Source organism: Phyllobates terribilis, unplaced genomic scaffold, assembly GCF_046119375.1.
Source record: "Phyllobates terribilis strain yellow unplaced genomic scaffold, ASM4611937v1 Scaffold_2__4_contigs__length_985480577, whole genome shotgun sequence".
Lineage (NCBI taxonomy): Eukaryota > Metazoa > Chordata > Amphibia > Anura > Dendrobatidae > Phyllobates > Phyllobates terribilis.
In genome coordinates, this window is record NW_027362762.1 from 85,024,505 (window position 1) to 85,041,576 (window position 17,072).

The window sequence follows — 17,072 nt, forward strand, 5'->3', positions numbered from 1 at the left end:
AGCCATATAATACACTAAGAAACGGGAAAAAACTCTCAAGTGGGTTTAAAAAAAAAAACACATTTCCCTTAATATATTTTTTGAGTGTTTTTTTACTGCATACATTGATTGTTCTCAGTGGGAGAAACATAATAATAATAATAATAATAATCTTCTAGTTATGATATTTTATTTTTGTTAGCCAAAAAGTAAGTGACGATATAAAGCAAACTTTCCAGGCTACTTGGGTCTCTTCATCAGGCATGGTATACCAAAATATCTGAAGAAACACAAATATATACACGATGGAAGCCACATGGGAGAAAAACAATGGGTTTTGGGCAACACTGTAGTCCCATATCTTGTATTCCTTGTGTGGACCCTAAGGTGAGTTATCTAGGAAAAATGTATAGGAGGCAAGAAAAATGGGAAAAGAAGGGAATTAAAAGAAAATATGGTTAAAGAGATTTTCCCATTTCAGCCATTCAGACTGGCTGGGTAAGGTCATGTTCACACGTTGCGTTTTTGATGCCTATTTTTCCTGCAGGCAAAACCTGCTCTCTTAGCAGTAAAGAAGTTGTTTAAAAAAGTAGTGTTTTTTGCCGCAGTTTTTGCTGCGTTTTTCAGGTACGTTTGTCTCTTGTGCGTGCTGATACAGTTTAGTGCCTGTTGTTGCTGAGTTTTCTGCACCAAAAAGGCAGCAAAACCTGATTCTGCATTTTTGCACTTACTCATTGCTTTCTATGGATGAAAAAATGCTGCTAAAACGCTGAAAGAAGTGACATGCTTCAGTTTTCCAATTCAGTCAGAAAAAAACCCTAATGTGTGTGTGTGTGTGTGCATGACATTTCTGCTGTGGATTATCATTGCGGAAAAATCCGCAGCACTACCAATTATCTTGTGTAATCGCGGCGTTTTTGCCGCCATTGACTTGCATTGAATTGCTTAATATCCGCATGACTACATTTGCACATGCTTATATTATGCGATTCAATGTGCGGATGGTACCCGGGTCTGGAGAAGAGGAGACTCTCCTCCAGACCCGGGTACCATAGTACCTGTAAAAAAAAAAAAAGAATTTAAAATAAAAAAAACATTATACTCACCTTCTGATGGCCCCTGGTCTCCTTAGTGATGCGTCCTGGCTCCCCGACGGCTTGCGATGGTCTAAAAGGACCTTCCATGACGTCATTTAGTCATGTGACGGGTCACGCGACCGCTGACGTCGGCGGTCGAGTGACCTGTCACATGACTAAATGACGTCATGGAAGGTCCTTTTACGCCACCGGGGAGACCGGGGGCCATCGGAAGGTGAGTATAATGTTTTTTTGGTTTTTTTTACCATTTTTATTATTTTTTTTTAACTAATTTGGTCACAATATATAAAATCCATGCCTTTTGCATGGATTTATATTGTGTGACCAAGTTGTCAAGCACTTTCCAAGTGATGCTAAAATCGCCTGGAAAGCTCTTGTCAACCCGCATGCGGAAATGTCAGTGAAGAATGCTTCACATCCGCATGTCCCTGGCAGGAAAACGCATGTACAATCCGCATGTACAATCCGCATGTACAATCCACATGTACAATGCGCATGCTTTTTTCTGCCAGGGAGATGCAGAAACGCTCAGGAAAAATCCGGAGCCTTTCTGCATCGTGGGCACATAGCCTAAGACATAACTTTCTTATTTTCTCATCAATAGATCTGACAGGTTTTTTTTAGGCGACTTCTGCTTGCAAGTTAAAAAAAATAAATAAATAAATAAAAAAAAATACATAAATAAATAAAATATTACCCCAAAGTGTCTCCTTTCTGAATAACTAGGCAGGATCGCACACATCTGAAAGGTGTCATGTGCACATATCTTTAGTGGCAGGTTCTGGCTGTATGACACAGCTGGCACCCTCCTTGAATGAGGCCGATTCATAACTATGGACAGTGGATTTTAGGAAGGGGTTAATGGAACTAATAACACATTTTTGTTCTAGCAGATCCGTGTGTCCGTTGTGTCCGTTGTGTGGACAGGTCCTATTCTTTAGCATTATTGCAGAACATAATTGGCCATTTAAATTCCACAGGGATCCATTAAAAAGAAATGAAAAATGGAAGACATCACATGTTAACAGATCTATTGTTAAATGGAAAAAAATGTAGGTTACAGTATTTAGAGTTTTTAATGATAGATGAGAAACAATGGGAGAAATCCAGTGTGTTTTGTGGACGACACTGTAGTCCTATATCATGTATTCCTTGTGTGGACCTATGGTGAGTTATCTAGGAAAAATATATAGGAGGCAAGAAAAGCTGGAAATGAAAAAAAATATGGTTAATTTCCCATTTCAGTCATTCAGACTGACTGGGTTATACTATTTCCTTAACTCTCATTGACCTCTATAGGAATTACACCAATAGCGTAGCACAGATCGTTCACTATGTTGGTCAATCTGGGGCACGTTTCACCGGAGTGCTATTTTTTATCACTTTTCGATGATTTTTATGTGCCAGTGCCTCGATAGATAACCAGTCACCAAAACTTTACTTGTATATTTATGTAGACACATATTTCTACAAATTTATAACATTTGTGAATCATGTAATTGCAGAGTTGCACTGCGCACTGTAGGGATTCTCCGGTGCCGACACCGGGAGCGGCGGACATATGACCACACGTATGTGATTTCCGTGCTTGCGGTCACATGCCTAGTAGATGGGCACGTCCTCGCTCAATGCAAGTGTATTGAGCGAGGCCGGATACAATCTAGTCAGAATGTGGCTGGAAGTATGCAAATCGCACATGACCGTCTGGTCCCAGCACCGGAGAGTCCTTACGGTGCACATAGAGTGACTGCAGACTTGTAGCTTAAAGGGGTCTTCCCACGAACAAAAGTTCATTTTATTCAATAGATCTTGGAATAATAATAAGTTCCACGATTGGATGTGTTTAAATAAAATGTCCTTGTGCTGAGATAATCTTATAAATGTGCCCCTGCTGTGTACTGTGTAATGGCTGTGTCTGACCGTACAGGGACATGGTCTGATCACACCACAGCTCCTGGGCAGGGGAGGAAGCAAAAGAGTATACAGACAGGACAGCCGGTGATCACAGCTGATTCTTTTCATGAGTAAAACATTTCTCTGTTTTTAAACAATGTTTTACTTCAAAGAAAGAATCAGCTGTGATCCCCTGCTGTCCTGTCTGTATACTCTCTCCCCCCGTACCTCTGCCCAGGAGCTGTGGTGTGATCAGACCATGTTCCTGTACGGTCAGACACAGCCATTACACAGTACACAGCAGGGGCACATTTATAAGATTATCTCAGCACAGGGACATTTTATTTAAACACATCCAATTGTGGAACTTGTTATTATTCCAAGATTTATTAATTAAAATCTACTTTTGTTCGTCGGAAAACCCCTTTAAGATTGGACAACCCCTGTCAAGCTTTTCCATAATACCAGGGCTGTGGATTTGGGGTCATGGAAGGGGAGTCAGTTTTTGGTGGAGTGGGTGGTGGTAGGAATGTTCTCTTTTTAACTCCGATACCATGAATAGAATGGCCGCCATGTAGTGCCACGTTTCCAAATAATCACCCAACAGAGCTTTCACTGGCCACATCAGCTGTTTGCTTGGTATATCAGGAACCAGAATCCATATTAAAGAGAACCTGTACTAAGTCAAAAGTGGCCAGTTTGCTCTTATTTCATTCCTGCTGCTCTCGGGTATTCCGTTTTTGTGTTTGTTAGTCTTTTTTAATCCACTATATGGTTCCAGAGATATGGGCCTCTTTATTTAGTGCTGATTTTTTGGCCTCTACAAGGGGGCGTGGCTCACGGATCCTCAGGGGCGTGTCTTTAGCGTGCTCTGCATAAATACCATGTTAGCCCCGCCCCCTTAGAACAGACAACCATTGCACTAAATAAAAAGGTCCATATCTCCTGGAAATATAAGGAGAATTTAAGAAAAGCAAAAAGCGGAATACTCAGGGGAGCCGTGGGAATAAAATAAAAACTGTCCACTTTTCATCTGGTGATAAATCCTCTTTAAAGGGGTTATCTATGTGTAGAATAACTATTCTATTTGAGAAATGTAACCCGTGTACTCTTCAGCACTCATTTCTCCGCACTTCCTCTACAATTCTGTTTTTGTCACCAGAACGTGCAGCTTTCTCTTCTCACCGAGCGAGGGATGGGGGAGGCCGTGCAAGAGTTTGTCGATAAAGAAGAAAAAGATGCCATAGAAGAACTGGTGAAATTCCAGCTAGAGAAAACCCAACGGTTCTTAAAGGAACGGAACATTGAGGCTGAAGAGGAGAAGATTGATGAGGAGGTGGGAGAGGACACTCACTGTTGGTGTTGATTGCAGGTTCTCGGAGGGCGCTGATCTGATTGCACAGAGACAAATGTTGGAGAGTTCTTAAGGCGGGGGGGAGAAAGTCATCAAAATATCTCTCTTCAATAAGAAATGAAGCGGTCTCTTCTTACCGTATTTTATAACATTCGTTATTTTATGTTTTCTATTTTGGTTAAAAATTCCCCAAACGTATTTATTTATTTTAATAAAAATAAGTTCCTCTTACCTGTGCCTGTTACTTATTCTGCCTTCAAGGTTCGAAAATTTCGGGAGACCAGAAGAGAGAACACAAATGAGGAAGATGAAGAGGTTCGAGAGGTGAGCCCTTCCATCGTAGATAGACCAAATTTGAGTACTTCAATGATTGAGATGTTTATTTTAGACATTTTCTAGTTTCAGGAGATATTCCAGCCAGAAGCGTTTGTTCCTTTTTTTTTTCGGGGGGTTGGTTAAAATGCTAGATCGGTGGGAGGTCCAGCCACTGGGACTCTTCCATTTCCGCACGCTATAGACTTGGAGTGAAATGGCGCAGTGCATGCTCCACCATCTCTCTATTTAGATTTCTATTTGTGGTTTTGTGACTTGAGGTATAGGGGACAAGGGTCCTCTTTTTCCCTGTCGATTAATTGGAAACCTACCAGCCCCCCACCAATTTTGCAGCCATTGATCGATAAATGCTTTTACACAGAGCACCTCTTTAAATGTAAAATTTAAAGGGGTTGTCCACTACTAGGACAACCCCTTCTCATCCCCCATGTTTTCTCATGACCTCCATGTAATCTTCACACTCAGTTCGGCTGAGTGTGTTCTGAGTGTGTTCTGAGTGTGTTCTGAGTGTGTTCTGAGTGTGTTCTCAGTGTGTTCTCAGTGTGTTCTCAGTGTGTTCTCCATGGGTAGAGGCAGCAGCTTATTTACCGTGGAAAAAAAATGTATTGGGCACGTTGGAATCCCTTATGCCCCATCCATCTTTTACCCTACACATTAGATCAGTGGTTCTCAACTCCAGTCCTCAGGACCCACCAACAGATCATGTTTTCAGGATTTCCTTAGTATTGCTCAGGTGATGGAATTATCACCTGTGCAATACTAAGGAAATCCTGAAAACATGATCTGTTGGTGGGTCTTGAGGACTGGAGTTGAGAACTACTGCATTAGATGATTAGCCGATCTGGTGAAATTTATGTTTTTGTAACGTGTATTGTGTTGTGGCCCCATTAGATTTTCCTACTTCGGATTCCTATACTGTCCTCAATATGAAGATTATATTTCTCAGATTGAAAATCGTTAAATCAACCTGTGTGCAGACATTGAACCCGCAGGGAGAGCTTAGAGATTTCAGATCTGAAGACAGCAGAATTGTGAATGCAGCTCTGCAGCATAGTACAGGCTATAGCTCCACACCGGTACAAAATGCTGCATACGGGGTGATAAGCGCTTTCTGACTTGGACATCTTCTTTGTGGTTTCAGGCAATAAACCGGGCAAGGGCTCACAGATCTCAGGTCGAGGACATTGATATGAGCGATGATGGCGGGGAAAGGAGAACATCAGGACCGTCTTTTAATGATTCAGACGAAGACAGTGTACCAGCCCCAACACGAGGAAGAGGACGGGGCCGCGCCAGAGGAGGGAGAGGACAGAGCACAACCACCAGAGGGACGTCAAGACGAGGAAGAGGTACTCAGGAATCCGCTTTCTTTACCATCAATCATTATATTTTGTGGTCTATGGCCGGTTGTTAATAATACCCGTGAGTATGAGCATATACTGTCCTGCTTCTATACAGCACAGCAGGAGGCAGTGCAGGTACCCCAGAAACATGACTATCACCCCTCCGGACTCGCGTACCAACTTATGCCCCTACATAGAATTTACACAGTTTCCAGGCGGAATTGTATATTTACCCGGCTTTGTGTCTTACACAAAGTATCTTAATGCTATGACCGCAACTATAAACTGTTGGGAATGTTCAATTGTTTTCCCTGCAGCACCCCCAGAGGGAAAATGAAGAATTACACCATGCTCATGCACATCAATATTAGGCACTAATAATGCGTAGTAATACATGTCCTTTAGCAGGACAGGACCTAGGCAACATCATTGTTCTTCTCTGCTCATGGTATTATATATATTATATATATAATCTGCTTTCAGATGAATCATTCAGTACTCAGGCGTTGTGGGAGAACTATTTGCATTGGGACATACAATACAGCAATAATTATCTTCACATCATAATAAGTAGAATTACAGGTAAAGCAAGAGAGGTCATACGGTACACTCCAGTGCATATACACGCTGTCTGCTTAATACAGTCCCAGTGTGAGACATGTAATGACTGACAGTCTGCTTTCCTGATCTACATGTTTCATATTGGTAACGCCCCCATTTATTCAAAATAAGCTCTGGAGGCGGAGTCTTGTTGAGATCTATGTCCGGCCCATAGATCTTAACAGCTCATTTACATATAAGAAAAATGTGAATTTCTCTGGAGTAAGACATTGTATTGCAGATATCAAGGTATCATTTTATTGAGCTTCATATGACCTACATGCCCATATAGACGGTTTAGGAGGGCTCATCCTACTGACAGATTCCCTTTAAGAAGACAGCACAATATATAATTTATATTTCCTTATATAAACCTTCCCCCATTCCCTCCAGATACAAAGAAAATTGCCTTGATAAGGTGACAGATGTCCCTTTTAGAGCTGCGCTGTTTTGTAAATTTTAATGCTCACTGTAAAAGCTCCGTAAATGGTCATTAAGGGGTTATTCAGTGGGGATTTTCTCCCAGATCTCTGATCTGATCCAGTGCTGGATTATCGGATTCCAGATGTAAAGAATTTCACCATATACATTATACAGGTATATGGGAAGGAGGACATCTCCTCGGTTGCTGGAGGGGATCCATTATTAGGGGAGGGCGTAGTGCACGTTCCCACTCATTCTTCATAGATTATTGCTTTTTGCGGTTCCAACCTATTGACCACTGTCAACGGTTTTTATTTTTTTTTTTATAAATGCTGCAGATTTAATTTTCCCTCTTATGTCGCGTGTGCTCCGCATTACAACAAGATGGACATGTCTGCTCCGCCTGCCTCTGATGTGATATATGTGAGCAGCTGGCCACATTAATGCCTCCTTGCCAGCACCGTTCATCCATTTCTATGAGCCTAGTGGAGCCGGGTGTATAATATCCATTCTCTCAGGCCTGGATTGCGCTCTTCCGCCAACTTGTCCTTCTGTACGATTATCAGATTTATCACTCACAAGGTTAGACACCCTATAGGAAGACATGCAACCCTATGAAAATAAAGGCAATAGACACCTTTGACATGGAAAACATTGAAATCTTAATTTTTTCATTCATTATCAGACCTCCTGAAATGTATTTTGCAGACTGATCAAAGTTTCAGATTTTTCTCTAGTGGGAGTATCTCTCCCAGTAATATAGGCTCGATGTAAGAGTTGTCATTATTAGGTTATATATCAGCACAGCTTCTATCCTGCACCTCTTTCCTCCTTTTCTTTAGATACTTTGCTCCTTCTCTACATCTACTGGAGATCTGTGTATAATGTTAGTAGTTGTTGTATCACTTGATAATTGTTATTTATGCATCTACAGATGTGCGCTAGAATATAATGCTCATACTGACTGTACAGCACTATGCTTGGGGAAAAAGACATCACAGATCAAGGCTTAAACACCCCATGAGGTGTGTCAAGAATCCCCCATCTTTGGCACTGAATATTTGTAGCGCTGCTTTTCTTAAATTATATTATATTCGGTCAATAGCCTTACAAGGTTTTGTCCCCGTTTTCCATTCTGTTGCTGTGCTGATAGATCAGCAAATAGATAGATTTTAGATATATCCAACTAATGATAGGTATAGATTAGAAGACAGATATTATCTACATTATATGAGATAGATTGATACAGGTGCATCTCACTAAATTAGAATATCATCAAAAATTTAATTTATTTCAGTTCTTCAATACAAAAAGTTAAACTCATATATTATATAGAGTCATTACAAACAGAGGGATCTATTTATTTCTGTTAATGTTGATGATTATGGCTTACAGCCAATGAAAACACAAAAGTCATTATCTCAGTAAATTAGAATAATTAACAAAAAACATCTGCTAAGGCTTCCTAAGCGTTTAAAAAGGTCCCTTAGTCTGTTTCAGTAGACTCCACAATCATGGGGAAGACTGCTGACTTGACAGATGTCCAGAAGGCAGTCACTGACACACTCCACAAGGTCCCAGAGTCTGGAGGAAGAGTGGAGAGGCCACAATCCAAGCTGCTTGAGGTCTAGTGTGAAGTTTCCACAATCAGTGATGGTTTGGGGAGCCATGTCATCTGCTGGTGTAGGTCCACTGTGTTTTATCAAGACCAAAGTCAGTGCAGCCATCTACCAGGACATTTTAGAGCACTTCATGCTTCCCTCTGCCAACAAGCTTTTTGGAGATGGAAATGTCATTCTCCAGCAGGACTTGGCCCCTGTCCACACTGCCAAAAGTACCAATACCTGGTATAAAAACAACAGTATCACTGTGCTTGATTATCAGCAAACTCGCCTGACCTTAACCCCATAGAGAATCTATTATAGAGAATCTATGGGGTATTGTCAAGAGGAAGATGAGAGACACCAGACCCAACAATGCAGACGAGCTGAAGGCTGCTATCAAAGCCACCTGGGCTTCCATAACACCTCAGCAGTGCCACAGGCGGATCGCCTCCATGCCACATTGCCGCATTGATGCAGTAATTGATGCAAAAGGAGCCCGACCAAGTATTGAGGGCATTTACTGAACGTACATTTCAGTAGGACAACATTTCAGATTTTAAAAACATTTTTCAAGCCATTGTCATGAAGTATTCTAATTTCATCATCATTAACAGAAATAAACTCTTGAAATAGATCCCTCTGTGTGTAATGACTCTATATAATATATTAGTGTCACTTTTTGTATTGAAGAACTGAAATAAATTAAATTTTTGATGATATTCTAATTTTGTGAGAAGCACTTGTAAATATCCGAAAAAAGAAAGCAGCACTCCAATAGTTTATGTGCAAAAAATTTTAACTTTTTATTATTTCCAAAAAGTGCAGTGCAACATTTCGGCTCGTAAGCATTGAGCAATTCTAATCAGCAAGGTGGCTCAGTGGTTAGCACTGCAGCCTTGCAGCGCTGGGGTCCTGGGTTCAAATCCCACCAAGGACAACATCTGCAAGGAGTTTGTATGTTCTCCCCGTGTTTCCTGGGTTTCCTCTGGGTTCTCCAGTTTCCTCCCACACTCCAAAGACATGCTAATAGGGAATGTAGATTGTGAGCCCCAATGGGGACAGTGATGTGGAATCTTCCGCCATATAACTGGGAAAAATAAATAAATATGATATAGATAAATAACCTCTATAGCGGTGACAGAGCACTCTTCCTCCTCATATCAGTAGTTTTTAATTAGCGCTGGATCCTACCTACATTGTAAGGCTCTAGCCCAGGGAAAGTAAGTTTGACAATGTCAGTTTATATCTGTAATGAGATATGATTTGTCGTGTCTGGTGGGCACACAAAAATTGGCCAATTTGTTCTCCGAGTAATTTCATTTTTATTAGTATAGACAATATACCAGTACTGTGGTCCAAATTTCATATATTCAATGTTTGCATATATTGTAGCAGACCCAGTGCTGCACTTGTGGTGGATGGATGGGTACAGCTGCTTCTGTAAGCGCTAAGATACAGTACAGACCAAAAGTTTGGACACACCTTCTCATTTAAAGATTTTTCTGTATTTTCATGACTATGAAAATTGTACATTCACACTGAAGGCATCAAAACTATGAATTAACACATGTAGAATTATATACTTAACAAAAAAGTGTGAAACAACTGAAAATATGTCTTATATTCTAGGTTCTTCAAAGTAGCCACCTTTTGCTTTGATGACTGCTTTGCACACTCTTGGCATTCTCTTGATGAGCTTCAAGAGGTAGTCACCGGAAATGGTTTTCACTTCACAGGTGTGCCCTGTCAGGTTTAATAAGTGGGATTTCTTGCCTTATAAATGGGGTTGGGACCATCAGTTGTGTTGTGCAGAAGTCTGGTGGATACACAGCTGATTGTCCTACTGAATAGACTGTTAGAATTCGTATTATGGCAAGAAAAAAGCAGCTAAGTAAAGAAAAACGAGAGGCCATCATTACTTTAAGAAATGAAGGTCAGTCAGTGCGAAAAATTGGGAAAACTTTGAAAGTGTCCCCAAGTGCAGTTGCAAAAACCATCAAGCGCTACAAAGAAACTGGCTCACATGAGGACCGTCCCAGGAAAGGAAGACCAAGAGTCACCTCTGCTTCTGAGGATAAGTTTATCCGAGTCACCAGCCTCAGAAATCGCAGGTTAACAATAGCTCAGATTAGAGACCAGGTCAATGCCACACAGAGTTCTAGCAGCAGACACATCTCTTCAACAACTGTTAAGAGGAGACTTTGTGCAGCAGGCCTTCATGGTAAAATAGCTGCTAGGAAACCACTGCTAAGGACAGGCAACAAGCAGAAGAGACTTGTTTGGCCTAAAGAACACAAGGAATGGACATTAGACCAGTGGAAATCTGTGCTTTGGTCTGATGAGTCCAAATTTGAGATCTTTGGTTCCAACCACCGTGTCTTTTTGCGACACAGAAAAGGTGAACGGATGGACTCTACATGCCTGGTTCCCACCGTGAAGCATGGAGGAGGAGGTGTGATGGTGTGGGGGTGCTTTGTTGGTGACACTGTTGGGGATTTATTCAAAATTGAAGGCATACTGAACCAGCATGGCTACCACAGCATCTTGCAGCGGCATGCTATTCCATCCGGTTTGCGTTTAGTTGGACCATCATTTATTTTTTAACAGGACAATGACCCCAAACACACCTCCAGGCTGTGTAAGGGCTATTTGACCAAGAAGGAGAGTGATGGGGTGCTACGCCAGATGACCTGGCCTCCACAGTCACCAGACCTGAAGCCAATCGAGATGGTTTGGGGTGAACTGGACCGCAGAGTGAAGGCAAAAGGGCCAACAAGTGCTAAGCATCTCTGGGAACTCCTTCAAGATTGCTAGAAGACCATTTCCGGTGACTACCTCTTGAAGCTCATCAAGAGAATGCCAAGAGTGTGCAAAGCAGTCATCAAAGCAAAAGGTGGCTACTTTGAAGAACCTAGAATATAAGACATATTTTCAGTTGTTTCACACTTTTTTGTTCAGTATATAATTCCACATGTGTTAATTCATAGTTTTGATGCATTCAGTGTGAATGTACAATTTTCAAAGTCATGAAAATACAGAAAAATCTTTAAATGAAAAGGTGTTGCCAAACTTTTGGTCTGTACTGTATATGGAAACATTGATTATAATAATTGTAAACTGCATTACTGCTATATAGACTGCACTAATAAAAATTAAGGTACTTAGCTCATACATTGGCCAATTCTGAAGAGCCCCCCAGCCATGCCAAGGCGTAACTTTCTTTGATGGGATCCTAAACCTAATATTTATCAGACATGCCTCTCCTGGGTTATAAGCCTACAAGTGTAAAGGGCAGATATGAACCAGCACTAACTAAACAGCTTTGTGCGCGGAGTACCTCAATGTTATAAGTACAGTCTATATGGCAGTAATGCAGTTTATATTTCATATACTCAATGTCTGAATATATCTTGGCACATGCTGTGCTCTATTTGTTTAGTTAGATAGATAAGATATATTATATTTTTATACTTCTATATATTATAGGAAGTACAAGCAGTGATGTTCCCTCTAGCGGTCGAGCATCTAAAGCACCATCTAAGAACATGTCTATCTTGGACGGTAAGTTCCATGTTCCTTATGGAGTATGTCTGACCTGTAATGTAAATGTAGAAGTATTGTAGAATATTCTTTGTTGTGAAGAAATAAACCATTTCCATATTTGTGGTCAGGCAGTGTGACAACCCGTATGGCCGCCCATTGCTTCCTCTGGGGTTCTTCCCCTGCTTTCTCCCAGCATAACATACTGGACAGAAGACGAGGGTTCTAGAACTTCTATTTACTGGAGATTTTACCTTTTAATTCATTGACCCCCTCCTTATGTGACCCTGTCCGCAGCCCCTGCCTTTCCTTTATGTTATACGACCAAGTGAAACCATTGTACAGAGAATTAAGAGAAGTGGATGATTGGGGTTTAATGTAATCCCTGGTTGTACCTGGTCCTATAAGACGGGAGCACAGAAGGTTATCAGCCGCCTTGTGTTCTCGCTCTCGGTTCTTACAGAGGATACACAGATTATGTTCCTTTAGGCGGAGCTCTAACTCCATGTGGACCCAGGAAGATGTATCCAATTGCTGAAAGAAAAATCCAACTTTCTTTCAAGCTCTCGGGGCCTGATGGGAGCTGTAGTTGTAGTTTTGCCACAATTGTGGACCACAGGGATAATTTGTAGATGTACAGAGCATTGTTGTTCATTCAATACTTTTACTATGTGCTTTATATATTATGCATAATACAGTTCAGACTTGTTAAAGGTATTCTGCCAGAAAAGTTTTGCTATGTAATCTGAGAGCAGCATAATGTAAGGGCAGAGATCCTGATTCCAGGGATGTGTCACTTGTTCAGCAGATTGCTGTAGTTTCAATACAATCAGTGTTTTATCAGCAGTAGATTATCCATGCAGGACTAGTTGTCAGGTGCCAGGCAGTCCAGCTAATCTGTGTAACTCCGCCCCCCCCAACACTGATTGGCAGCTTACTCACAGTGTACACAGGAAGCTGCCAATCAGAGGTGTGGGCGGGGTTATACACAACTCAGCATGCTGACCACTGCTACATCTACAGCAGAGAAAACAGGGATTTTTATCAAAACTGCACCAAGTGATACATCCTTGGAATCAGGCTCTCTGCCCCTACATCATGCTAGTCTGATATTACATAGTAAAAACCTGCTCACAGATTGCTGAAGAAAGAATGTAATAACAATGGACATTATGCCTAATAATGATTCCAGAAATGATATTTTTTCATGTAATTCTTTTTAGAATATTTCTCATTTCCACCAGGTCGTATTGAGTATCGCGTCCTCCATCAATGCCTGTGCGGAGTGAATATATTATAGTAGTAATACAGCAGAGTACTTATTGCTCCCATCATGTAGGGGATACTGAGAATCTGCTATTTGTGGCTCATCAGGACATTTAGAGATGATGGGCAGCGTAGTACTCACATTAATACTACCATGTACTGATGTGAGGGGGTTGTCAGTGATCAGGGCTCACATGGTCTATGCTGAACATTACGGGGCCACACTCATTATACACCCATCAGCCACAGCGGTACAGCCACTTACAGGTGAAGGGAAAAACATTCATTATATTGTGACAATGGCATCTGTCAGACGAGGGATATATCTAGCAGCAAGTGAAGAGTCAGTTCTTAGAGTTGATGTGTTGGAAGCAGGAGAAAAAGTCAAACGTAAGGAACTGAGAGAGAATGACAAGAACTTGTAATTGATGTCTAGACGACGGGGTCAGATTTTGTCCAAATGGCAGGTCGTGTGAGGCGATCCCAGGGGGGCAGTGCTAAGTAACTACCATGAAAGAAAGAAGACATATATACAAGTGCTTCTCACTAAAATTAAAATATCATCAAAAAGTAAATTGATTTCAGTTCTTCAATACAAAAAGTGAAACTCATATATTATATAGAGTCATTACAAACAGAGTGATCTATTTAAGTGTGATTTAAACTTTTAGATTTTTTTCATTTTTTAAATATTTTTAAAAACATTTTTTTTCACTTTTTGCTTGCTTCTATAGTCTCCATAGGAGACTAGAAGCAACGCTTGTCTTATTGCCTCTGCTACATAGAGGTGATCAGCCGATCACCTCTATGTAGCAGAAATGCTCCTGTGCTATGAGTGCCGACCACTAGGCGGCGCTCATAGTGATCAGCTCATGACAACCACTGGAGTGTGCTGCAGACCCAAGGTTGTCATGCCCACGCATCGGTGACCCGCGATCCCGTGACGGGGTCACCGATGGGTGGGGCTAAGGCCGCGTTTCCGGCGCGGCGATGTTAAATGCCGCTGTCAGACATTGACAGCGGCATTTAGCATGTTAACAGCCACGGGTGGATCGCGATTCCACCCGCGGCTGCTGCGGGCACATGTCAGCTGTAAGAATCAGCTGACGTGCCCCTCTTGGGGTATTGTCAAGAGGAAGATGAGAGAACCCAGACCCCACAATGCAGACGAGCTGAAGGCTACTATCAAAGCAACCTGGGCTTCCATAACCCCTCAGCAGTGCCGCAGGCTGATCGCCTCCATGCCACGCCGCATTGATGCAGTAATTGATGCACAAGGAGCCTGACCAAGTATTGAGGCATTTACTGATCATACATTTCAGTAGGATATTTTGGATTTTAAAAACATTTTTCAAGCTGTTATAAAGTATTCTAATTTACTGAGATAATGACTTTTGTGTTTTCATTGGCTGTAAGCCATAATCATCAACATTAACAGAAATAAACACTTGAAATAGATCACTCTGTGTGTAATGACTCTATATAATACATCAGTTTCACTTTTTATATTGAAGAACTGAAATAAATTAACTTTTTGATGATATTCTAATTTTATGAGATGCACCTGTATTATATACTGTGCAAACGTTTTAGGCAGGTGTAGAAAAAATGCTCAAAGTAACAATACTTTCAAAAATAAAAGGGTTACTAACTACATAAGATGAAAAAAGACACCGGTCCATCAAGTTCAACCTTTCTCCACCAATTATACATTTTGTCTAATTTACCTGTAGCCCACAATGTTATGTGTATCGAGGAAATCATCCAGCCCTTGTATAAAAGCTGTTATAGTGTCGGCCATCACTACCTCTTGAGGTCGGGCATTCCACAGTCTGACTGCTCTGACTGTAAAGAAACCTTTCCTGTTTAGGTGACGGAATCGCCTTTCTTCCACCTGTAATGACTGCCCCCTGGTCCTTAGTGTGGGCTTTGGCAGGAATAAGTCATGTGCCGTCCTTTGTAGTGACCACACATATATTTATACATGTAAATGAGATCTCCTCTGAGGCGTCTTTTTCTAACAAGCTCAACTTTTTCCACCTCTCATCACATGAGAGGCCTCCATCCCTTGTAATAATCTAGTTGCCCATGTTTGAACTGACTCTAACTTCTGAATATCCTTTTTAAAATGTGGAACCCAAAACTGGATCCCATATTCCAGATGTGGCCTCACCTGTGATTGATAGAGAAGTGATAATACATTGGGATTTCAGGATTTTATCTCTTTTTATACATCCTAATATCTTGTTTGCTTTTGCAGCTGCTGCTTGACATTGAGTGCTGCTGCTCAGCTTACTTGTAACCAGAATACCCAAGTCCTTCTCCTGTCCTGTCGTCCCGATTATACTCCCATTTAATGTATATGCAGCAATAGGATTACTCCGTCCTAGGTGCATAAGTTAATACTTTATTTTTATCAATTAACAAAATGCAAAGTGAATGAACAAAAGAGAAATGTAAAATCAATATTTGGTGTTACTGCTCGTTGCCTTTGAAATAGCATCACTGCATATCTACACACATGGTTTTTTTTTCTATATATTTTTACTCTAAACCTAAAGGAGAAATTCAAGTTTTTATCTTATCATTGTATAGAAGCATATAATGATTTTCCCCATTTAAAGTCCAATATTCAGTGTGTTTCTGTCGTTTTGCTGATAGAATATTATTGTCTGGGGCAATAACATCTATAGGATAATACCACCTCTTAGATCTTAGGATACTAAGAAGCTGACATTGATTATTTTTTCTGCCTCTAAACAATCGATCCATGTTCTTCCTTCAAAAACATAGCTGTATTTTTACAAAGTTATTGATTTTATGTGCAAAAAAAAAAAAAGAATAATTTAATTATTTTCCATTAAAATGGGAAAAAATAAAAACTTCTTAAGATGTGGATAGCTTGTTATTCTCGCCAGATGGTTCAATATTATGGGAGTCTGTGATGTCACCGTGTATCTAATCCACAATTCTGGTCCAATTTATTTTTGCTATATCTTTATAACAGTCAGTACTGCAGTTTCACAAACAGAGCTAAAAATGTCCTACATAGACCTAGAATTAAAAAGGACCTGTCACTTGCCAAAAATAGGTAGCTTCTTTACCTGGTGTAAATGCCGCCTTTCTTCTGAATCCGGCATTATTTTTGTTTTGTTTCTGATCTTCTCCATTCCCAAGATATGATCCCTTCTTTCCTGTATATAAATCAAATCTAATCTTTTTAACTAAGTGGGTGTGATCCTCAAGGAGACACCAACAGAGAAGAATTGATCCTTTTTAAATTATTATGTATGTGCTGCCTACAGTTGCCACTAGAGGGAGCTTAAAGGGGTTTCTTAGGATACTACATACATGGTTTAATTCACAAGTTATTAAGTTTCTTTAATTAGACAGCTTGAAAATAAGCAAGTTGACTTGCTTTTTCTATCAGCTGTCATTCTCCTGCAATGAGAGCTTTTATCTTACATAGTGTACAGCTGGTTCCATGGAGCTCTTCTGCTAGTGCCTGCCCAGACCCAGGCTGAGAGTGCACAGTAGTTACATTCCATTAGAGGAGTTAACTCTTAACATCCCAGCCACTTCTATCTATCCCATTGATTTTTATACAGCAGTTATCTGCTCACCTCCATTCCTCCTCCCC

General features: G+C 40.8%; 1 protein-coding gene across 1 annotated transcript in view; it reads left to right on the top strand.

Moving 5' to 3' along the window:
• The window catches only part of MRE11 (MRE11 homolog, double strand break repair nuclease), a 242,404-nt gene that overhangs the window by 140,944 nt on the left and 84,388 nt on the right, over positions 1 to 17,072 (top strand). The window contains exons 13-16 of the mRNA XM_073662176.1: positions 4,132 to 4,305; positions 4,585 to 4,647; positions 5,798 to 6,005; positions 12,113 to 12,187. Of these exons, the coding sequence (XP_073518277.1) occupies positions 4,132 to 4,305; positions 4,585 to 4,647; positions 5,798 to 6,005; positions 12,113 to 12,187 (520 nt within the window). The remainder of the gene's footprint in view (positions 1 to 4,131; positions 4,306 to 4,584; positions 4,648 to 5,797; positions 6,006 to 12,112; positions 12,188 to 17,072) is intronic.